Raw genomic sequence first — 25965 nt, 5'->3', positions numbered from 1 at the left:
CCCTGCAACAACAGCACTGTCCTTCACCAGTGGACAGTATTCACTCTCTGTCTGCAGAACAGTCTCAGTAGCTCTGAACCAACAGCCAGGTTCCAAGACTTCTTCAACAGGACTGTCTTTCACCAGTGGACAAATCTGGCAAAACAACATCAAAACAGACAGACAAAGTACCAGCAAAACAGCCATGTCTCCTCAGTCCTTGGCAGCTCCGGGGGCAGGTCTCAAAAGTCCAGGGCAATTCAAAGTAGCCCTCAGCAATCCTCTCAGTCTCTCTCTGCCTCCACGAGGGTGCTGCTTCCAAAAAGTTCTTCCGCCTCTCTCTTGTCTCTCCAAATCTATGTCACCAGCTCCTCCCAGTTCGTGTCTCTCTTTTCACATCAACAAGTCCATCCCACAGGTGGGATTAACAAGCTCTGGGTTTTAACACAATCAATTTGAAAACCAAACCAATACAGAGGGATCTTTATATTCCATTACTATCACAATATCATCCCTTCCTATTCAATTAATCCTGTGCCCTCTCTCTATTTATACATGTACACACATATACACACTCACATATATATTTATATACACATACACCCTCCTACACACACACACACACACACACACACATACACACACATACATTCCCGTCAACTATCCTCATACTAAGAAAAATCTCATGAGTTACAATTATCATTTTTCCATGTAGGAATGTAAATAGTTCAACTTTAATAAGTTCCTTACGATTTCTTTTTCCTGTTTATTTTCTCATGCTTCTCTTGCTTCTTGTAATTGAAAGTCAAATTTTCTGTTCAGCTCTGGTTTTTTCATCAAGAATACTTGAAAGTTCTGTATTTCATTGAATGACCATATTTTCCCCTGAAGCATTATACTCAGTTTTGCTGGGTAGGTGATTCTTGATTTTAACACTAGCTCCTTTGACCTCCAGAATATCATATTCCAAGCCCTTCGATCCCTTAATGTGGAAAGTGCTAGATCTTGTGTTATTCTGATTGTGTTTCCACAATATTCAAATTGTTTCTTCCTGACAGTTTGTAATATTTTCTCCTTGACCTGGGAGCTCTGGAATCTGGCTGATATTCCTAGGAGTTTTCTTTTTGGAATCTTTTTCAAGAGGCAATCAGTGAATTCTTTTGATTTTTATTATGCCCTCTGGTTCTAGAATATCAGGGCAATTTTCCTTGAGAATTTCTTGAAGGATGATTTCTAGGCTCTTTTTTTTTATCATGGCTTTCAGTTAGCCCAATAATTTTTAAATTATCTCTCCTGGATCTATTTTCCAGGTCAGTGGTTTTTCCAAATGAGATATTTCACATTGGCTTCTATTTTGTCATTTGTTTGGATCTGTTTAATAGTATCTTGATTTCTCATAAAGTCATTAGCTTCCATTTGCTCCAATCTAATTTTGAAGGAATCATTCTCTTCAGTGAATTTTTGAAATTCCTTTTCCATCTGGGCAATTCAACTTTTTAAGGCATTCTTCTCATTGACTTTTTGGGCCTCTTTTGCCATTTGAGTTAGTCTATTTTTTAAAGTGTTATTTTCTTCAGTATTTTTTTTGGAGGGGGGTCTCCTTTAGCAGGTCGTTGATTCACTTTTCATGATTTTCTTGCTTCATTCTCATTTCTCTTCCCAATTTTTTCCTCCACCTCTCTTACTTGATTTTCAGAATCCTTCTTGAGTTTCTCCATGGCCTATAACCAGCTCATATTTTTCTTGGAAAAATTTGATACAGGAGTTTTGACTTCATTGACTTCTTTTGGTTCCATGTTTTGATCCTTTTTGTCTCCAAAATAGGATTCTATGGTCTGATTGCGCTTCCTCTGCTTGCTCATCTTGCCAGCCAATTACTTGACCACAGTAGAACTTTTCTTCCAGAGTGGAGAGAGCTATGTCCCAAATTGCTGGTGTTTTCACAAATGTTATCAGAGGTCTGAGGAGAGCATCCCAAGACTGCATCTACATCCAAGCAGGTCAAAGCAAAAGCGATTACCCTCTGAATGGTCGCTTGGTTCCCTTACAATCTGCAGGCCAGGAGCTCTGGAGGCAGCCACGCAGCAGCAGCTGCAGCCACTTCACCTCCTCTACCTCTTGCCCTGGGGGCAGGGGCCAGACCATGCTCTTCTGTCACCCTGTTAAATGACTTTCTCAGGGTCACTCAAATACTAAATGGCAGAGAAAGAATTTAAACCCAGGTCTCTTCACTCTAAATCCTTTGCTATTCCACTGTATCACACCACAATCTCATGTATGGTCTTTCTCAGTTTTTTTCATTTGCTTCTTGCTTAAAGGGTCTATTTCATGTACTGGAGGCTTTTCTCTGGGCTTTTTCTCATTTTGTAGATAGCAACAGAACACTTTGGCTGTCTATTTCTTATCCCTCACTCTGACCACACAATCAACCCACTCCCTTTTTGGTCCTACGTGTCCTAGATGATGCCACTTCTCTAGTGCATTTCATCATTGACTTTGCTGCAGCATCATTCTTACATATCATCTACCATACATATTCATCTTTCCATTGCTCTTTGGGCCACATGTAGCTTTGATTTTCCAGAGGTTGTGATGTTCTGTGATTCATAGGCATATAGTGTCACTCTAGCAGTATTCATAATTTAAATGATGGATTGTCGCAGTAGGGAGCCATTTGGAATCATTGAAAGTAGAGCACAATTTTGTAAGTGTTGCCTACCCTACTTCCAGCTTCCTATTCTCTTATGAGGTTAGTTCATTATCTGTAGTGCCTCTCCAATACAGATGTTTTGATGGACTCAGACTCAGAGGAATATTGATCTAATTGCTCTTATAATCTGGGCAATTTGTATTCGTCATTCGCTTGGTTTTTCCTGTATAGATTACTAAACAAGGCTCCTTTTAGTGACCATGTATCTGAATGAATGAATACATAAATAAGTAGTAAGTCCTTACTATGTGTTGGGCACTGTGCTAAGGACTAGAGATAAAAATATAAGAAACAAAACAAACTCGTGTCTTCAAGCAGTGAACCTTTTAGTAGATGAAGATAACATAAGCAGCACATATGCAGTGGTGTGGTTTGGAATTGGCAAGGGAGTGACATGGAGACCTGGCTCTGGGAAAAATAAGGCAGAATATCACCTATAGGGACCAGTTTGATTCCAGAGGCAGTCTGCTGTTATGGTGAGAGGGAGAGGAGGAGGAGGAGGTTGTAAATGATAACCGGAAATGACCAGGAAAAGGTGCCCTGAGATGTTCTGGAGCTTAATGCAATCAACTCAAGATCATATATAAACAGAAGCATTTAGACTATTCTGACTTCTATATGAAGCCCTGCCACCATTTGGACTTTGCCTAGTGCCTCCTCCATGACACTAATAAACACTTTTGCTCACCTTTGACAAGCACATATTTGTTTCATACTTAATATTGAGAGAGAATCTCTGATTGTATTTATCAATGAATTTTGAATGATCTTACCATGTATATGGGAGCTGCCTATTGCATTTTTTACTGCCAAATCAAATGCTTTTTATAATCAACAATGAACTCAGTAGGATCTTGTATTCTCTGTACCTTGTAGTCATTTGCATAACTATGAATATGTAATCTACAGTAGAAAATGGTCTGGGAAAACTGGTATTTTCCCTTCCATTGTTTTCATCAAGGATATTTGCATAGAACATTCTCACAAAGATTTTATAGAGAAGAGAAAGTCAGCATGTGAGTTGGTAGTTGCTGATGTTACATAATTAGTGATTATTTTTCCATTCTTTGGAATCTTCCCCATTTTGGAGTCTCTTAAAAATCAGTCTTCTGAGTGCCTTAAAAATCCTGTTGCCTCCAACACAAATTTCCTTTCTGTATATTTAAGCAAGTTTACTCTTTTTATTTGACTGCGTTTTCTTGAGTGCCATTTCCTGTCCAACAGCCCATCAAGTACTGAGGTAGTAGCATTTGAATGTGTCGTAAGTCTATTGTAAGGAATGACAAAAATACATCCCTGTAGCTACGCTAAAGGAGTCTGTTCCATTTTACTTCTACTTGTGTGCTCTTCCCAGTTTTATTTACAAATGCTTTTTGAATGGCTTTGCTTTGTTAGGTCTAACCACAAGCTAGTAAAGAATCTGAGATTTGGAAGAGATTTCTGCTTTCTAGGGCCAAGTAGAACAATTTTGTAATCCCTCTTCCGAATATAGCTCTTCAGATACTTAAAGGTAGCTATCATCTCCATTCTAAATTTTTTTTTCTCTGTATTTAATATGCCTAGTTCCTTCAGTCAATCTCTGAATGGTAAGATCTATAGTCTTTTCACCATCCTGGAGAATTTCTCTATAGGACTTGGGTGGATTGAGAGTTACCAAGTCTATTCCTTTTAGTGAGATGAAGGTCCTTCAGATCTCACCATCTTCGCTGCCAGTATATCTGATGGTCTTCCAGACCTTACCATCTCACCTGCCTGAGTCCAAGTTTAATTTTCTTTTCTACTATACCAGGCTACCTCATGTAAGAGGGTTAGGGAAAAGGGAGGGATAAAAGAAAAAAAAATACCTGAGATATTTCTCCTTAGAAATTATATTGGTTGTTCCAACATAGCTCACTAGCTATGAAGTAAGATTTTTCTTTTGGATAAACATAGTAAGCTTAGTATGCTATGAAGTAAGATTTTTTTTTTTTTTTGGATAAACATAGTAAAAGCAAAACAAAACTTATTTATCTCTGCCCTCCCACAAAGCTGTTATAGCTCAAATCAAGGTGAATTCCTATCTTTGTTAAGATAATTGTTAAATATGTATATACACATATACACACATACATACAAACACATATCTACCATTGAACTGTATTATATAATATGGCAGATATGTATAATAATATATATGGCAATTCAGATACATCTTTCAGAGGTGAAGGAATTGGGTCCTTAGTGAATCTGGGATATTAAATTGCTATTAAATATTTGCATTTTCCTAGAGATCAGCTGTAGTAGCAGAAAAAAAGATGTGGGTCCTGTTTCTTGTTTATATTTTTATATTTTGAGACTGAGTTTCTTTCTCTTGCCCAGGTAGGAAGTACAGTGAGCACTACATGGTCCATCCCCACTGATGATTTGCAAGGAAGCTTGACCTGCTCTGTTTCTAACAGGAAATGACCAGCTCAGCCCACCTTAGGCAATCTGGTAGCCTCTTGTTTCTGGGAGTTTACCATATTGGTACCAGGCTTAGTATAGACAATCAATCAGTTTTAGCCCTATTGGCAACTCACAACTCTCAAACTCAAGCAATCTACCAACCTCAGTGTCCCCAGAAGCAGGGACCACCATGCCTTATAAGGTGGGTTCTGGTTAGGAAGTACTAGAAGAGTGACAATGGTTGAAGGGTGCAGTACTAGGGAGCAGAATACCAGGCAAAGACAATGGAAGAGCACTGGCATTGAAATCAGAAGACCTGTGTTCAAATCTCAGCTCTGCATGTGGTGACCTTGGTGACCTTTTTTAACCTCAGGTTAAAAGGTTTAATCTGAGCTTAACCTCTCAGGTGTTATTTTTTTCTCTGTTGACCCTCATGATCTCAGTGGTCCCTTCTGACTATGAACATTCTTTTTTTAAGTAATATATTTTTATTTACTTTGTTAAATATTTCCCAATTACATATACATATATATATATATATTTTTTTTTTTTTCTTTTTGGAGGGCAATTGGAGTTAAGTGACCTGTCCAAAGGCACACGGCTAGTAGTGTCTGAGGCCACATTTGAACTCAGGGCCTCCTGATTCCAGGGCTGGTGCTCTACTCACTATGCCACCTAGCTGTATATTTTTTAAACATTCATTCTCTTCCTCTCTCATTCCTCTCCCCCATCCTTGAGAAGGCAAGCCATATGATATTAATTATACATATGAAGTTATGCAAAGTATATTTCCATATTCGTCATATTGCAAAAGATAAAATACTCCAAGAAATATAAAGAAAGTTAAAGAAAAAGTATACTTTAAGCTGCACTTATTGTTCATCAATTCTTTCTCTGGAGGTGGATACCTTTTTTCAACATGCATCCTCGGAATCATCTTAGATCATTGTCTTGAGTCTTTCACAGTTGATCATTGTTACAATGTTCTCCTGGTTCTTCTCACTTCACTTTACATCAGTTCATATAAGTCTTCCCAGGTTTTTCTGAAACTATCCTGCTTGTTATTTCTTATAACATAGTAGTACTCCATCACAATTATGTACCACAGCTTGTTTAGCCATTCCCCAGTTGATGGATATCTCCTCAATTTCCAATTCTTTGCCACCATAAAAACAGTTGTGATAAATAATTTTGTAAATATAAGTCCTTTTCCTTTTTTATTTTAAAATCTCTTTGGAACATAATTTTAGTAGTGGTATTTCTGGGTCAAAGGGTATGCATAGTTTCTTAACCCTTTTAACATAGTTCCAAATTATTCTCTGGAATCGTTAGACTGGGTCACAATTCCATCAGCAGTGCAACATGTCCCAACTTTACCATATCACCCTCTGCATTTGTCATTTTCCTTTTCTGTCAACCAATCTGATAGGTGTGAGATGGTATCTCAAAGTTGTTTTTAATTTGCATTTCTCTAATACATTGTTATTCAGAGCATTTTTTTCATGTGGTTATTGATAGCTTTGGTTTTTCTCTTCTTTTTTTCTTCTGAAAATAGCCTGTTCATATATTCTTTGACAATTTATCACTCTGGATAATGGCTCTTTTTTTTTTTTTATAAATTTGACTCAGTTATGGAATATTTGAGAAAGGAAGCCTTTATCAGAGAAACATGCTATAAGATTTTTTCCCTCCCATTTCTCCTTTTCCTTCTAATTTTGGCTCCCTGAGTTTTAGTGTAAAAACTTTATCATTTTGATACTGTTAGCAGTCTCGTAAAACAAGGAATAGTTTACCTGTCAGACTTGTGGAGAGGGAAAGACTTTATGACTGAACAAGAATTAGAGAACATTATAAAATTTAAAGTGGATAATTTTGACTACATGAAATTGAGAAGCTTCTGTACAAACAAAGCCAATGTAACCAAGATTAAGAGGGAGGTAGGAAATTGGGAAAGAATCTTTACAACCTATGTCTGTGACAAAGGACTCATTTCTAAAATATACAGAGAATTGAGTCAAATCTATAAGAATACAAGTAATTCCCCGATTGATAAATGGTCAAAGGATATGAACAGGCAATTCTCAGAGAAATAAATTAAAGATATCTATAAGCACATGAAGAAATGCTCTAAATCACTATTGATTAGAGAAATGCAAATCAAAAGAACTTTGAGGTACCACATCTCACCAGTCAGATTGGCTAAGATGACAAAACAGGAAAATGACAAATGCTCAAGAGGATGTGGGCAAATTGGAACACTAATGCATTGCTGGTGGAGTTGTGAACTGATCCAGCCTTTCTGGAGAGCAATCTGGAATTACGCCCAAAGGGCTATAAATACTTTCATATCCTTTGACCCAGCAATACCACTCCTAGGGTTATATCCCAAAGAGATCATAGAAGTGGGAGGAAGACCCATATGTACAAAAATGTTTATAAAGGCAGCTCTTTTTGTAGTGGCAAAGAATTGGAAATTAAGGGGGTGCCCATCAATTGGGGAATGGCTGAACAAGTTGTGGTATATGCATGTTATGGAATACTGTTGTGCTATAAGAAACGGGGAGCAGATGGACTTCATATTTACCTGGAGAGGCTTGTATGAACTGATGCTGAGTGAGAAGAGTAGAACCAGGAGAAATTTGTACACAATTACAGAAACAACGTATGTGTGATGACTAACTTTGATAGACTGGACTCTTCTCAGCAATGCAGTGATATAAGTCAATCCCAAAAGACGCATGATGGAGAGAAATATGTGCATCCAGAGAAAGAACTGAGTTTATATCCAGGTGGAAGCAAAATACCTGATCTTTTTCCTTTTCTTGTTTGGTTTTATGTCCTCTTTACCATTTTTCATTCCATCTGATACAATCCGTCTTTATAACGTGACCAATGTATAATGTGAAAGTATTTACAGATCCTATACTTGACTATATGCTCCCATGGGGGAGGGAGGGGAGAGAGGGGTCAAAATGTGAAACTCAAGGAATTGTGGAATTGAATCCTGTAAACTAAAAGGAATCAAACAATTTAATTAAAAAATTAAAAAAAATTCTTATCATGTCAAAAAAAAAAAAAAAGAACTGGCTACTCCTTTGGGGCGGCTAGATGGCACAGTGAATAGATGACAGGCCCTGGAGTCAGGAGGACCTGAGTTCAAATCTGGCTTCAGACACTTAACATAAAACTAGCCATGTGACCTTGGGCAAGTCACTTAACCCCAATTGCCCTACCTTCCCCCCTCCAAAATGCAAAAAGCAAAATCTAAAAACAAAACAAAACAAAAAACTGACCACTCCTTAACTCCTCCCTAATTCTGCCCTGACTACCTAGTTAGCATATTTGCCAAAGGTTTTACTTTAGTTATCCCATATAAACTATAATATACCCCCTCTAAGGTTGAAGGTTCCCTAAGAACTCTTGCCCACTGTATAGTGAAACAATAAATCTTTGCCATCTTAACTCAGAGAATGCTTGAGTCTGTGAATTCATTCCAGACTGCTTTCCAGGGACTCTGGTTATTGGAGTTTCTGGACTCCCTGAACTCTTTGACCCCTTGAGCTCCCTGTCATTTCCTTCCTTAACATTGTTGTCATTCTTCTGGTTCTACTTATTTCATTTTGTATCACTTGATACAATCTATGTTGTTCTAAATTCTTCGATTTTTTCTGCACAATAATATTTCATTGCATTCCTATACCTGTTTTTCAGACCTGTCCCAATAGATGGTCACCCTGCTTTCTTCCCCAGTTCTTTTTTTTTTTTTTTGCTGGTGAAGACAGTGTCTGGTGCCTAGCTAATGCTTACTTAATGTCTCATGATTGCTTACTTGATTGACTGATTGATGTCTCTCCTCCAAACTGAAGAATCTGTTCTCATAGTTATTCAATAAATATTTTTGACCGTTTGATGTATGCATACAACTGTCAGGATCTAGAGAATAAATAGATTTCTTGTTTTAAAAAAAACTTTATAATTTCATGTATTTAGAATTATCTACTTTACTTCCTGTACTCTCTGTCTCTTATTTGGTCATAAACTCTTCCCTTATCTGTAGAATTGACAGGTACATTTTCCCATGAACCCCTAATTTACTTATGATAGTAACTTTTATGTCTAAATCATTTATCTGTTTTTATCTTATAATATTCAGGCTAAAATGTTCATTTATGCAAAGTTTCTTCCAAACTGCTTCCTAATTTGCCCAGGAATTTTTGTCAGATCATGAGTTCTTACCCCAAAAGCTTAGATCTTTGAGTTTATCCAACACTATATTACTTTGGTCATTTAGTACTGTGATTGTGTACCTAATCTATTCCATTGACCCACCATTCTACTTCTTAGCCAGGATCAGATTGTTTTCATGATTATTGCTTTGTAATATAGTTTGAAATCTGGTACTGGTAGGGGTGCCTTCCTTCACATTTTTCCTCTTGATTCTCTTGATATTCTTGATCTTTTGTTCTCCCAGATGAATTTTATTATTTTTTTCTAACTCTATAAAATAGTTCATTTGTAGTTGGGTATGGTACTGAAAAATAAATTAATTTGGGTAGAATTGTCATTTTTATTATATTGGCTTGGCCTACTCCTGAGCAGTTGATATTTTTACAGTTATTTAGATGATTTTATTTGTGTGAAAAGTATTTTGTAAATGTGTTCATATCATCCTTGGATTTGAATTGGCAGGTAGGCTCCCAAGTATTTTATATTGTCTACAATTATTTTAAATGGAATTTCTCTTTCTAATGGGTTTTGTTGTTAAAATTTAGAAATGCTGATGATTTGTGTGTGTTATATTTTATATCCTGTAACTTTGCTCAAGTTGTTAATTTTTCAATTAAGTGTTTTAGTTAATTCTGTAGAGCTCTCTAAATATACCATCATATTATCTGCCAAAAGTGATAGTTTTATTTTCTATTTTTTTTCTTCAATTTCTTTTTCCTGTCTTATTGCTATAGCTAGCATTTCTAATACAATATTTCCAATACAGTGTTGATTAGTATTAAAGTTCATGGACATTCTTGCTTCAACCCCTTCCTTATCAGGAAGGATTCAAGTTTATTCCCATTACAGATAATGCTTGCTACTTGGTTTTAGATAGAGACTACTTATAATTTTAAGAAACACTCTGTTGATTCCTGTGCTTTCTAGTGTTTTTAATAAGAATGAACATTGCATTTTGTCAAAAGCTTTTTCTGCATCTATTACTATAATGATAGGATTTTTATTTTTTTATTGATATGGTTAATTATCCTTAGAGTTTTTCTAATATTGAGCCATCCCTGCTTTCCTGGTAAAAAAAAAAATTCCACCTGATCATAGCATATAAGCTTTGTGATATATTGATGTAATCTCCATGCAAGTATTTTGTTTAAAATTTTTGCATCAATACTCATTAAAGAAATTAGTGTATAGTTTTCTTCCTCTGTTTTTGCTCTCCCTAGTTTAGTTATCTAAACCATATCTTTGTCATAACAGAATTTGTTAGAACTCCTTCTTTACCTATTTTTTCAAATAATATAGTAATTGTTCCTTAAATGTTTGGTAGAATTCACCTGTAAATCAATCTCTACTTGAGGATTTTTTCTCACAGAGCTCATTTGTAACTTTTTCAATTTCTTTTTCTAAGATAGGTTTATTTTAAAAAATATTCTATTTCCTCTTGTGTTAATCTGGGCAATTTATATTTTTATAAATATTTATCTGTTTCATTTAAATTATCAGTTGTACTGTCATATAATTGGGCAAAATAACTCCTAGTAATTGCTTTAATTTCATCTTTATTGGTTGTGCTTTCACTCTTTTCATTTTTATTACTGCCAATTTGGTTTTCTTCTTTTTTAAACATAAAATTAACTGAGGATTTATCTATTTTTTGGGGGGATTTTTCCCCATAAGGCCAGATCCTACTTTTATTAGTTTTTTTTTACTTTCAGTTTTGTTAATCTCCTTTAATTTTCAGCATATCCATTTTGCTGCTTAATTGAGAATTTTTAATTTGTTCTTTTTCTAGGTTTTTTAGTTGCATGCCCAATTCATTGTTCTGTTCTTTCTCTTTTTTATTTATATACTTACTTAGAGATATAATTTTTTCCCCTATGTAATGCTTTGGATATATATCACAAGTTTTGGTATGTTGTCTTATTGTCATTGTCTTTAATGAAATTATTGATTGTTTTTATGATTGATCTTTGACTCATTCATTCTTTAGGACTGAATTAGTTAAACTACCTATTAACTTTTCATCTGTGTTTCTACAGTCATTTATTAAATGTAGCTATTGCTGCATTTTGGTCTGGAAAAGGTGGATTTAATATTTCTGCTTTTCTACATTTGTTTGTGAGGTTTTTATGTCTTAATACATCATCAGTTATTATGGAAGTACCATGTACAGCTAAGAAAAAGGTATGCTTCTTTATATTCCCATTCAATTTTCTCCAGAGGTCGGATATATCTAAGTGTTCTAAGATTTTATTCATCTCCTTAACATCTTTCTTTTTTATTTTATGGTTAGATTTATATAGTTCTGAGAGGGAAAAGTTAAGGTCCCCCACTAATTTTATTGTCTTATTTCCTCCTCTAATTCATTTAAATTTTCCTTTAAGAATTTGGATCAATGCCATTTGGTACAATTATGTTTAGTGTTGATATTTCTTCATTATTTATGATGCCTTTTAGCAAGATGTAGTTTCCCTCCTCTTTTAATGAGGAATGTTTTTACTTTTGCTTTGTCTGACATCATGATTGTTACTGCTCCCTTTTTAAAAAAATTCGGCTGAAGCATAACAGATTCTTCTGCATCCCCTTATTTTAACTCTATTTATGTCTCTCAGTTTCAAGTGTGTTTCTTGTAAACATATTATTGGATTCTGTTTTCTAATCCATTGTGCTTTCAACTTCCATTTTATGGGTAAAATCATCCCATTCACATTTGTAGTTATAACTACTAACTATGCATTTCTGTTATCCATCTTTCCATCTTTTTATCTTGCATTTCCTCTAAAGTCTGTTTTGCTTCTGACCACTGTCTTCCTTTATCTGCCTTCCCTTTTATTACCCTTCCCCCCCTTATCTTTTTTCCCTCCTGCTTACTTGTTGGATAAGATGGGTTTATTTACCCACTTGAGTGTGAATATGAATATATATTTTCCTGTTAGAGCCAATTTAGATGAGAGTGAGGTTCAAGCATTGCCCACCCCTGCCACAACTATTTTCCCCTTTACTGTAAAAGCTCTTCCTTTTGTACCTCTTTTATGTGAGATAATTTTCCCCATTCTTCCCTTCCCCTCCTCCCTTCTATCTGGGCATCCCTCTTTCTCATACTATTTTTTTTTAACATTATCCCAACATAATCCTCCAACTCCTGTACCCTCTGTCTATGTAGAATCCTTCAAACAGCCCTAACAATGAAAAGAATGTAAACAGTTTAACCTTACTGCTCTCCATCATGATTTCTCTTTGATTTTTACCTTTCATGCTTGAGTCTTGTATTTGAAAGTCATATTTTCTATTCAGCTCTGATCTTTTCTTCAGGAATTTTTGAAAGTCCTCTATTTCATTAAATATCATTTGATTCTTGGTTGTAATCCTAGCTCATTTGCCTTCCAGAATATTATATTCCAAGCCCTCTATTCCTTTAACATGGAAGCTGCTAAGTCTTGTGTGATCCTCACTGTGGCCTTAGGTTTTTCCCCTCACTGATTGAAGTATTTTTTCTTTGACATAGGGGCTCTAGAATTTGGTTATATTTACCTGGGAGTTTTCATTTTGGGATCTCTTTCAAGATTAATGGATTATTTCCATTTCTATTTTACCCTATGGTTCTAGCATATTAGGGCAGATTTCCTTTATATTTTCTTTTTTTTTTTAGAGGCAATTGGGGTTACATGATTTGCCCAAAGTCACATGGCTAGTAAGTGTGTCAAGTGTCTGAGGCAGGATTTGAACTCAGGTCTTCCTGACTCCAGGGCCGGTACTCTATTCACTGCGCCACCTAGCTGCCCCCAATAATTTCTTAAAATATGATTTCTAGGCTCCTTCTTTGATCATGGCTTTCAGGTAATTAAATAATTCTTAATTATCTCTTCTTGGTCTACTTTCCAGGTCAGTTGTTTTTCTGATGAAATATTTCATATTCTTTTCGTTCTTTTGACTTTGTTTATTGTTCCTTGATGTTTCATTGAATCTTTAGCTTCCACTTGCCTAATTTTAATTTTTAAGGAATTATTTTCTTCAGTGAGCATTTGAAATCATTTTTTTCCATTTGGCAAATTCTTCTTCTTTTTATTTTTTTGCTTTTTGCAGGGCCATTGGGGTTAAGTGACTTGCCCAATGTCACATGACTAATTTTTGTGTTAAGTGTCTGAGGCCAAATTTGAACTCAGGTCCTCCTGACTCCAGGGCCAGTGCTCTATTCACTATGCCACCTAGCCGCCCCCATAAATTCTTCTTTTTAAAGAGTTATTTTTCATCAGCAAAGCTTTGTACCTCTCTTTCCATTTAGCCAATTCTTGTTTTTAAGGTATTATTTTCTTCTGTATTTTCGTGCCTCTTTTACTAAGCTCTCAATTTTCTTTTTTGTGATTTTCTTGCATTGCTCTCATTTTTTACTCAATTTTTCCTCAACCACACCATTTTGATTTTTTTTCCTTTGAAACTTTGCTTGTAGCTGTTTTGTCATGAGTGTCTTCTGAATTTGTGTCACCCTAATAGTTTTTTTTATGGTCAGGTTTTTTTGGTTGTTGTTTGATCATTTTTCCAACCTATTTCTTGACTTTGAACTTTATTAAATTTGGACTCTATTCCTGTTGTGGGAATGGGATGGGAGATGAGGAACAGTCCAAAGCTTCAAGCTTTTTCATGCTCCTATTTTCAGAGCTAATTTTGGTGGCTTGAAAGTTTTCAGTCCTTCCAAGGTCATGTGATTTGGGGAGTCGTGTGATCACTACCCTCCTGGTCTGTTCTCTGGTGTTACCCATGGGATTTCAATCAATACTGCTCCTCAGGGTCCCTGCTCCATTGTGACCAAAAGTTCACCTTTCCACCCTCAAACTTTAACCCAGAAGTGGGTATAGGCAATGGAGTTGCCAGACAACATCTGGTCCTGCATCCAGTGCTAGCAGAGTCCCTTATAATCTTTTTCTGACCATTTACCAGGTCCCCTTACCATCTCTGTCTTGAGAGCTCCCAAAGCTTCTGCTGCTTCGGTTGCCACCAGATAGTCCCATCACAAGGGCTTCAGGTCAGCTTCTCCTGTGTCATAGCTCTCTCCTTCCAGCCTTCTAAGTTGTCTTAGGCTTGTTGTTTTTGCCTCTCCAGAATTCAATTTGAGGCATTATTTTAAATTATTTGGAGGGGTATGTTGGGAGAGTTTTGACTGAGTGCTTCCTCTGTTCTGCCATCTTGGCTCCACCCACTCTGAACCGTCTATGATTCTGCATTTGTAAACTGGTCGTGGTGCAGCTGACAAAGTGGGAAACCACTCTGAGACAGCTTTGCCTATTTGAGATGGGCCTAGTTAGGAGGATTTTATTGTGTGTTTGCACATAGTTCAAATCTTATTGCTAAAATAGAACTAACTCTATGCCATAAAACCATGCTACAATATGGTAATCATGCAAAATATTTGTCCCTGTCCCACAGCTGCAGTCTTCTGTATGAAAAAGGAATTTCACTGTATAGCTAAAATCTTTTTTTTTCAATTTTCATTTATAGAAGTCTGTAAAGATTAGAACTGAAGCTGGACCTCGACTCTATCTTGACCCACCTCCTGACTTTGCTGAGGATTTTGAAAAAAATCAGAATGTGAACATCAAGACAAAGGATTTTCCTAGGGATTTTTCCCAGGTATGAATCTGCTGTGCTATGAAACTAATGGCCAAGCTTAGATAGTCATGATAATGGTAGTTCACATTTTTATAGTGATTTAAGGTTTAGGTATTGCATTTACGTCACATAGGCCAGTTCTTACTCTGATGATGACATAGGAAAACCTTTGACTAGCTGAGGAACTTTGAACTTATAACTTCCCACCTATAAGACTTTTGTCTTTCCTGATTGCCTTCTCATTTCTTGAATGTCACATTGAACTCCCATTGCCACCCTTAGTCTTTGGCACTTCATAATTTTTCCTTACTGTACAAAGCTAAGTTCAAGGGGTGACTGCTATCCAAGGGCCCATCCTGATCCTCCTGTTGCTAGAATCTTCCTCCAGGAAACCTCTTTGTTTTCTATTCTGAGTAGATGATTTGTGTTTACTTTTCTGTGTAGATGTCATTTCTTCCCAGGAGAACTTAAGCTTCTTGAGAGCCCGGACTGTTCCATGTTAGTCTTTATCTTTAGCTCTTAGAACCATACCTGGCACAGAGTAAGTGCTTAATAAACCTTTGTACTATCAATTATCAAGCATTGGTTAAGCACCTACTATAGGTCCATTGCATTATAGTTTAGAGCTGGAAAAGACCTTCTAGCCATTTTTGAATTAGAGAAATTGAGGCCCAGTGAGGTTAACGTGGGCCCAAAAGGTGCCCAAGTTGAAGAGACAAGCCCAGAGGTGTTCAAGGTTACACAGGTAGTTAAATGGCAGAGTCATTTGAACGCAGGTCTTTTGACTCCAAATCCAGCTGTTTTCACTGCAGCAACCAGGCACATTCATTGTAGAATGTATGAACAGTAGTAGATACAAAAGCTAAGTTAGTGAGCCATGAGAGTTCAAATTCAAGTTCTTTAATCAAGAAAAGTGGTGACATTTCCCTTAGTAGCATTCTCTGAACCATATTGTACATTCTATATATTTTATAGTCTCACAAGTACAGTAAAATCCTGTCTTAATATAATAATGTTGTAGACAAAATGTCAATTTCATGAAATGAACATGACTAGAAAAGAAGATTTAAATAATGCTTATGAGTTTTGCATGTAATTAAAATTGTTATGATAGACTTAGTAAAAACCCCAGCAAAAATGAACAGTCAAATAAATAGACTAGATTAGGAATAAAATCACACTTAAAAGTATAAACCCCATTCCATTTGCATTTTGATAGCAGGAAAAACAAATTTAAGGAAATAACAATAGCATCTTCCAATGTATTTCTATTTATTTACATACACAGTTTTGCTGCTGTTATTACTTTATTATCTAAGCATCATGTAAGTTGTAACTCTGAATCTGTTTTTCTCTTCATTTCAAAGTTTATCCATATTTCTTTACAGTTCTCAAATTTGTCATTTTTAATGACGCAATAAAATTCTATTGCAATGATACATCAAACTTTATTCGGTCACTTAGCAAATCATTGGATATATTAGTTGTTTCCAGACAACGCTGTTTACCAATGAGGCCTCTATGAATTTTTCTATATAAATCCATTTAATTCAGCAAATATTTACCTAATGCCTGCTCTATTCAAGGCACTGTGCTAGATACTGTTTATATAAAGACAAAAACAGAAAAATATCTGCCCTCAAAGAGCCTATGTTCTTAGAGGAAAGCAACAGGTACAAAGATAAGGAAGTGTAAGATAAATTAGATGGGAAGACAGTGACAAAAGCTGAGAAAGCTGGGTCCTGAAGGCAGGGAAAGATTCCAGATGTGAATGATGGCCCGTTTGAAAGCATGGAAATGGCATGTTAAGTTCAGGGAACAACCATGTTGATTCTTGAGTCCAGTTTGGCTAGACTGTATAGTACATTGGGAATAATACAATGGGAAATAATGTTTTCTAGATACATTCAAGCAAGATTGTGGAGGACTCAAATGCCATTATATTACCATAACCTCTTGTCTTTGCATTTGCCCAATCCCTTCAAAAACTATTGCTCATTTTCACTGCAGCCTCCAGCTACTTCACCCCTCCCTTTATTCTCAAATCACCCTTAGCCCAGCTCTGACCTCATTTTCTTCCATTTGAAATCTTATTGCTAGGATAGAGCTTTGGGGGACACCTTTGCTTAGGGAGTGAGAGAGAAATGATGGCCCAGTAAAAGAAGCAAAGGAGTCTTCAGGACAGGACAGTTCAATGTCCTCTCTTCTCAAATCCCTTGTCTCCTTGTCCTGTTACCACTGATCCCTTTCCAAAGTCCAACCCTGGATTACCACACCACCTGTGTTTTCCTCTGCTTCTGCTCAAGAATTGTTGACTGCTCCTGAAGGAAATCACACCTCTGCTGCTTGGGTGCTTAGGTGCGCTACCAGTTTATATGATCTAATCCTAACTGGGGCCCTCCCTAATACATTTCAGTCCTTTTTATTCATCCCTGTACTTCCATACCTTATGTTTCAGACCCTCTCTTTTTTCAAGCTGTGTCCAAGCCAATCCCTGAGTAGAGTACCTTGGTTCACATTTAGCTGAGAAAATCAAAGTTGTCTTTCATTAGCTTTCCCCCAAATCCCACACCTAAGATTTCTTTAACATTATCCCCCAGTATTCTCTTCTTTTGTTCTTATCTCAGAGAAGAGCCTTCTTATCATAGCTAACCCCCTTCTTGTTCCCTTGATCCCACCCCTTCCTTTCTCCTCCTTCTCTTTATAATCCTCAGTCTCTAGCCACTTATGTCTTTCCTGCAGTTTTCAAATATGCCCAGATCTTTCCTGTCCTTAAAAAATCTTTACTTGGTTCTGACATCTCCTCAAGCTATTATCCTCTGTCTCTACTTTTTCCTACCCATACTCCAAGAGAAAAGCCATCTATGCATTGTCTTTACTTCCCTTTCTCATCTCATGTTCATTTCTCCTATGTGTCTTAATCTGCATCTCATTGCTAAGTTGAGTCGTCTTTTCTCAGTCCTGATCCTCTTTGACCTCTGTAGCATTTGACGATACTGCCCACTCCCTCTTCCTCAACACTCTCTCCTCCATGACTGATCATGACCCTGCTCTCTTTTACTCTTACTTATCTCACCATTCCTTCTCAGTCTTGTTTGATGTGTTACCATACTTATCCCATCTTCTAACTATAGGGGTTCCCCAAAACTTTGTCTTGGATCCTCTTCACTTCTCTTCTGCATTCTATCTTGGTGATCAATCTCATTAGCCCCAATAGATTCTCCTCTCTCTATGCAGATGACCCCTAAATTTATGTATCTAGTCCTCTTCTCTCTTCTGAGCTCCAATCTCCTATCACCAACTGCCTGCTGTATGGATCCATCCAGAAGTCCCATAGGCTTCTCAAACCCAGCATGTCCAAAACGGAAGTCAGGCTCATGGATATAGAATTGGACGGGACCTCAGAGGACATCCACTCCAACCCTCATTTAATTTATATATTTATATTGTCTTCATTGAAGGCTTGATAGAGACTGTATCCTTCACTGATAGAGAGATGTCAGTGAAGAATAGCAGGATTGATGTGCAGTGGTGAGGACCCCTTTGAGATAACATATATATGATAAATAGTATTTTTTTCTTATTAATAGGATAAATTCTTACTTAAAATTAACATATTGAGATAACTAAGTCAATTGGTGTAGAGCCAATGCAATATTTACAGCAGCCACGATCACGATAGAGACTGTGACCGTAACTATCACATGACGTTCAATCTCAAAATATGTCAGACTCTCCAGACAGAGGATAAAGTTGAAGGATTTATTTAAACACCAGAAAACCAAATCCCAAAACCAGTAAGCCAAAGTACCAAAGATGTTAGGAAGCCATAATAATGTTGAGAGCCACAGCATCCTTTAGCTTTCCCACAAACTAATACAAGATCAATATTTACTCACGAAACTCCCTTATTTCCTTGCCTAAGCTCTTCTGTCCCCAACTGTCTGCAACTGTCAGACTCGCTCTCACCCAGCTTCTCTGTGGGCTCTGCTTCTCCTCAGTAAACTCCTTCCACCACAGGCTCCATGCCACTGCATTCAGCCTATCAGGGGGCAGAGTTTTTATCTTCACAGCAGGGGAGATTCAAACTACCCCCTTAGGTCTGTTAAGGGGCTGGGAAGATCTTCAAATTCCCATTCTCATTACAAATGGTATTATCAGTTTTGAAACTCTAATTATATAATGATAGCCTAGTATCCAAAAAGCCTAAACCTATTTATAGTGCCGCCAGGATTGTAATAGCATTCCTGTTTTAATCCCTAGAGCCCTGATGATATTATGTTTTATCATTTTAAACTATTTTTTATCAATTTGATGGGCTTAAGGTGGCACTGAAATTATTTTAGTACATATTCCTTTATTAGAATTTGAAGCATTTTTCAAGTTGTTATTAACAATTTGTTTACTAGTTTGTGGATTGTATGGTTAGATCCATTTGCCCTTTATACATTGGAAGAATGGAAAATACTTTTTTAAAATTTGTATCAGTTCTTTATAGAGTCTGGATATAGAGTTTTATCAGCTATGTTAATACAAAGATTTTTCCCTCTTAATATCATCAGTGGATAGAGCATTGTACTTGGAGTCAAGAAGTCCTAAGGTCAAATCTAACCTCATACACTTACTAATTCTGTGCTAGAAGTCACTTAATGCCTCAGTTTCCTCATCTGTAAAGTGAGGATGATAATAGAACCAAACTTCCAACATTTTTGTGAGGATAAAATCACAAGTTTGTAAAGTGTTTTACAAACATTAAAGTCATATGTAAAATACTATTATTTGGTAGTAGCAGTGACAATAATAATAAAATATAATTTCAAATATTTTATTTATAGTATTCTTAAAGTCTGACAAGGCTAGCCTCATTTTTGTAGTTCCACTTGCTATCTTGCCCAGTTATTTTTCTGTGTAAATTTTGTTATTTTATATATTTTTGGAGTAGTAGATAGAGGGTTCCTCCTTAAAGTCAGGGAAACCTGAGTTTAGATTCTGCTTCTAATACTTGCTGGTTATGTGTTCAAGGGCAAGTTACTTAATCTCTCAATGTCAACAGGCAACTCTTAAAGACTAGAAGTTACAAAGAAGTTTCCATTTTGCAACTTTTATGATGCTCCATTGCATATGGAGCTGGTTTTTGGTTTCAAATAACTTTTTATAACTTAAGGCAAAATCCTTATTCCTAAACATTTTAGTGTAAGTGGGGTTGTATTTTATCAAAGGCATTTTTATAGTGATATGTATATGATATTTTTTATTAGTGAGATGATTTATTATACAGATGGCTTTTCTGATATTGAACCTTTCCTATATTCCTAGTATCAGTCCTACACGAATAGAGTGAATAATTTTTTTGATAACGTATTATTCACCATTGTTTTATTTAGTACTTACATATGTGCGTCAATTTATAGAGTCTGGATATAGAGTTTTATCATTGAATCATAATGGTCTTTCATCTTTTTTTATCTGCCTTTTCCATGCTAAATTTCATGATCAAAACTTTATTAGCATCAAAGAAAGAACTGTGCAGGTTACTTCTGAATTTTGACATGATCTTTTCTTGAGATTCCTGAGCTCAGTTCATCTTTTAACATCTTACATTTATCTCTGTGCTAGTTAATTTTGCCTTGAGAAATTTCTTGCATTTTTTTCTAATGCAACTCTTGGTACTTGTTTTAGTATGTCTTTATTCTGATGATTTTGGTTTTTTTTTGAGGGGGCAGGAGTCTCCTTAAACTTGCTCTTTTTTGATGATTTTTAATTTTCTTGTAAGATTTTTGGACAGTTTTGTTCCTTTTTAGGCGTTATTCCTGTTTTGAGAGGGGGAGAGTGAAATCAATTCACTAAGCATTTTTAGTCACTTCTTCTGTACAAGATCCTGCCCTAGACTCAGCAGATAATGAAGATAAAAATAAATCAACCTTGTCCTCAAGGGGTCTGCATTCTAGTTCCAATTTCTTTTTCCATCATCTTCTCAGAAGCCCATTTACATAATTATTACATTATTCATGGAGGAGCAACAGCATATTTTTTCTCATCATTATTCAAATCAAAATTTTTAGTGTAATATTTTTTTTTCATTGAAACTCCATTACCACTGTCACTGCCCTGTGGTTCAGAGGAAAGAGAACTAGATTTGGATACAGAAGACCTGGATTTGAATGTCTTTTTTTTTTTTTTTTAAGCAATCAGGGTTAAGTAACTTGCTCAAGGTTACATGGCCAGTTATTTTGTGTGGGTGTTAAGTATCTGAGGCTGGAACTGAACCTAGGTCTCCTGATTCTGGGGCCGGCGCTCTTACTGCGCCACCTGGCTGCCCCTTTAAAAAAACTTTTTTTTTGCTTTTTTGAGGGGAATTGGGGTTAAGTGACTTACCCAAGGTCACACGGCTAGTTTTTGTGTTAAATGTCTGAGGCCGGTTTTGAACTCAGGTCCTCCTGACTCCAGGGCTGGTGCTTTATTCACTGCACCACCTAGCCGCCCCTGTGGCTTATTTCTAAGATTAATTGCCAATTTCCGTTTTGGAGGGAGGAAAATCCTACCCTTTTCATGGAGTGACCTAATGAGTTTGTTTCCTAATACATCCCACAAAACAGTGTTTTTTAAATTTAAAGGAATTTACCTCAAATTCTTTGCCATCACAAAAAAGACTATAACAGAGTCATATTTTGCATTATGTTTGATAACCCACCTCCTTAACATCATAAATACAGCCATTAGCTTTTTTACCTAAATCAAGTTGTAGCCTTGTTAGTCTCAGTTCCTTTCAAATACAGCACCAGTTTTCCATGGTTTGGGGGTCAGATTTTTAATCAAGCTCAGTCTTGTTAAACCACCTCAACACAAGGCTTACAAGTCATATATCTCCTTAGGGAAGTACAGTCCTGCAAATAAGGAATGTCAAACATGGCTGTGGTCAGCAACACTCTTCAGTGGCCCCTGAAACCAGATTAAAATGTAATTGGAAAATTTTTAACAAAATAAATAAAAATACAACAAAACATAGATAAAGTTAACATGTGGTTTTCTAAATCAGTATGTAGCCTGCAAGCAACCTTACATATGGAATAACGGACCCTGCTTTTAGTTGAGTTTGATATCACTGCTGTAAATCATTGCAGGTAGGAATGAGACCAGCCTTAAAAACTGTCCTTCAGGTCCTCCATATGGGCCTGAAGCTTTCTTATATTTATACTTTATTGTGCTGTAACCCAGAGCTATTGGAATGGTAGCTCCTTCTTTGTCCCTTCTGCTGCTTTTGTCCATGCCTCACTTCTGGAGAGCTTGGATACTCCTAGTCTATGTATAACCACCCCTATCCTGCTCTTAGATAGTAGTTAAGGACTCTTTGTAGGAGGTTAAAAAAAAGAAGGAATAGTATTAAGAGGCCATAGCCATCTCATGACCCAACCCCAGGCCTACTTGGGCTTTCTACAGGCCTTAGTTTTCTCTATTCTTCCCTAGCAGGAAAAAAGCCATCTCTATCCCCACCCTCCCAATTCCTTTATTTACTCAGATGCCATCTTCAATTTCAATTCATTCCAAAAATGTTTATGTGTTACCTACTTTATATGTGAGAGTCAGGATGACCTGAATCTAATTCCTACCCCGTGTGAGCTTGTCACTTAATTTCATTTTTTACCAAGTGACCCTCTCAGACTATAAGATGCAGAACAGTTGCTTATTTGCTTATTGAATGAATTTGAATTTAAATAAAAGGATTGTTTGGAAAGCCTTGAATGCCAGGCTAAAGGTTTTATATTTTTTCTAATACGCACTAGTGAACTACTTAAGGTTTTTGAATAGGAGAGGGACATGTTCATGCCTGTGCCTTTAGAAAGATGATTTTGGCCACCTGTGAAAGATAGGATTAGAGAGGGAAGAGCAGAGAGGTAGAGAGAAATTAGAATTATAGAAGTGAGGAGGGCCTGCGGTAGGATAGAAGAGAAGAAAACAGGGAAGGTTACCATCCTGGTGAAACTGACAGCCCTTGACCACTGTTGTGATGTGGGCAGTGAGCAAGGGAGACAGGTCAAGACTGTTACAGACGAAAAACAGGAAAACATTTTTGCAACAAGTATCTCTGATAAAGGCCTCATTTCTCAATTATATGGAGAAATGAGTCAAATTTATAAAAGTGAGTATTCATTTGATAAATGGTCAAAGGATATGAACAAGTAGTTTTCAGACAAAGAAATCAAAGCTATGTATAGTCATATGAAAAAATGCTTTAAATCACTATTGATTAGAGAAACACAAATTAAAACATCTCTGAGGCCCCACCTCAAAACTGGAACCCTAATGCAGTGGAACTATGAACTGATCCAACCATTCTGGAGAGCAATTTGGAACTGTGCCCAAAGAACTATAAAATTGAGCATACCTTTGATCCAACAATAGCATTGCCAGTTCTATATCCCAAAGACATGCAGAAAGAGGAAAAGGGCCTATTTGTACAAAAATACTTACAACAGCTCTGTTTGTGGTTGCTAAGAATTGGAAATCAAAGGGATACCCATCAACTGGGGAATGACTAAACAAGTTGTAGTATATGATTGTAAAGGAATATTATTATGCTATAAGAAATGATGAGCAAGATGAGTTCAGAAAAACCTAGAAAGATTTATATGAACTGATGCATAGTGAAGTGAACAGAACCAGGAGAACATTATACACAGTAACAGAAATGTTGTTCAATGAAGGACTGTAATTGACTTGGCCATTCTCAGCAATAAAGTGACCCAAGACAATCCCAAAGGACTAATGATGAAGCATACTATCTACTTCCAGAGGAAGAACTTATAGTGTTTGAATATAGACTGAATAGAAATATATGCTATTTTTCACTTTCTTTCATTTTTTTCTTTTATTCAAGTCTTTTTTTCTACTTATTTATTCAAGTACAAAATGATTAATATGGAAATGTTTTACATAATTGCACATGTATAACCTATGTCGGATTACTTACCATCTCAGGGAGGAGGGAAGGGGAGAGAAAATTTAGAACTCAAAACTTTAAGTAAAAATGTTAAAGAATTAAAAAAAAAGGTGACTTTAAGCCTTTGGGACTGGGGTACATGGCAGCAAGACCAGCTCTTGGAAGAAAGCATTCTGTCAGAATTCTTTTGTGCACATGCTGTGGATTGGTCTCACTGCAAAGCTCCAACAGCTTGAGTTTCTTGACTTTTAATACCTGCTCATTTTTCCATCTGTCTTGAGGGGGTGCTAGTCAGCTTTCCTTTGAGAATTATTAAGGGCTTTTCTTTCCTGTTAAATGAAAGTATGAAATAGCAAAGCTTACTTTTAGTGAAGGCAGAGCCTTTATTAGAAATGTTTTTTGCATTTAGCTAAATGTTCTCAGTGATTGCTATTGCAAGTATTTCCTGAAATGGAGGCAAGAAAAGCTCTTCTGCATAGGAACATATTTGTCATCTTAACCCTTCATGATTCAGAGATAGAGAGGTTTTTCCTTCTGCTTTGCCTATATTTTTCATCATTGGTAAAGGTTTGGACAACTTGGTCAAATGACAACATTTTAAAATTTGCTCTTTTTTTAAATATGAGGCAATAGTACTTTGAATTCTTGTTACATATTTCTTTTGAGATGCACTGGTTTTTTTTAATAGATATAATGGTGTTCTCTCTGTTCCTCACATATATCACTCCATCTCATATCTCCATGTCTTTACACTGACTGAATCCCATACCTAGAATGTTTTACCTCCTTACCTCTGCTTCATAGAATTCCTCTTCCTCCAAGACACAACTTAAACATCACCTTCTGCATGGTCTTTCCTCATCCCCACCAACTGTTAGTTCTCTCTCTCCCAAACTACATTGCATTTAACTTTTTAGTATTTATTTACATTTACTATCTTTATATTTATTCTCTTTCCCTCTCTCTTTCTCGCTCTCTCTTTCTCTGCATGTATATTCCTATACATACATATAGACATATACTCCTTGTCTTCTGGTAAGAGCACCAATTCCTTGAATGTAGGATTGTTTCATAGTTTATATTTCTATTTCTTGTTAGTATAGTGACTGATACATAGTATATGCTTAATAAATTCTTGGTTATTGATCACTTAATCATTTTTTCACAGTTATTTTGGCACCCAATCAACAAACATGTAGTAGTGACAGACACTTTACACAGTTCTGAGGATACGAGGACATAAAAGAGTTATTAAAATAAATAAAAATTCCTTTTTGGAGGAGTCAGATTGGGTAAGCACTAGTAGCTAGGGGATCAGGAAATGCCTCATAGGATGTGGTGCTTGAGCTGAGCTTTGAAGGAAACTAGATCTCCTAAGAGAAACAAATGATAAGGGATTAAATACCAGGCATGGTGAAGAGCCTGTCCAAAGGCAGGAAGAGAAGAGATGAAATGTAGTAGGTGAAGAGAAGGAAGGTCAGTAATACATAGTAAATCTGAAAAGGTAGGCGGCAGCCAGATGGTGAAGGATTTTAGATGCCAGACAGAGCAGATAACATTACTATATTACTTTACTTATTGTACAGTTGGGGCAACTAAGTCATCCGTAGTAGAGCTGCTTGAGTATTGGCCTTGGAATCAGAGGACCTGGGTATAAATCTAAGCAGGGGAAGCCTGGTATGGTAGGAAAAATGCTGTGTCTTCTGACAATAAAGTCCAATGACTTGGGCTTTGGCTCTGCCCCTAATTGTGTGACCTTGGACGAGTCACTTAAACTCTTTGGACCTCAACTTCCTCAAGTATCATATGAAGCAGCTGGATTAGATAATCCATCTCTAAACCATTTCCACCTGGTTGACTTTGGGCACATCATATCCTTTTTTCTAAGCTTTAGTTTTCTCATCTGTGACATGCTGCATTGGACTAAACTATTTTCAACCCAGAGTATAGTTGAAGATAATTGAGAGCAGAGCCTGACTTGTTTTCGTCTTTGTAGTCCCACCACATTGCACAGTGCCTGGTGCATAGTAGGTATTTAGTAAATATTCATTAAATTATTAAAAACATAAAGGCTAGAAGTTATGTC

The 25965-nt window shown here is 36.4% G+C and overlaps 1 protein-coding gene across 4 annotated transcripts in view; it reads left to right on the top strand.

Moving 5' to 3' along the window:
* Window positions 1-25965, top strand: part of KATNIP (katanin interacting protein) — a 220562-nt gene that overhangs the window by 80949 nt on the left and 113648 nt on the right. For all 4 annotated transcript variants that reach the window (XM_069064208.1, XM_069064202.1, XM_069064194.1 and 1 more), the window contains one exon: window positions 14831-14962. In XM_069064208.1, the coding sequence (XP_068920309.1) occupies window positions 14831-14962 (132 nt within the window). The remainder of the gene's footprint in view (window positions 1-14830; window positions 14963-25965) is intronic.

The sequence above is a fragment of the Petaurus breviceps genome, unplaced genomic scaffold, assembly GCF_028583685.1.
Source record: "Petaurus breviceps papuanus isolate PSGF00001 unplaced genomic scaffold, PetGlider_PUasm1.0 138, whole genome shotgun sequence".
Classification (NCBI taxonomy): domain Eukaryota; kingdom Metazoa; phylum Chordata; class Mammalia; order Diprotodontia; family Petauridae; genus Petaurus; species Petaurus breviceps.
Note: the sequence above shows the minus strand (reverse complement) of the source record. Positions and strands in the feature narration are given on the sequence as shown.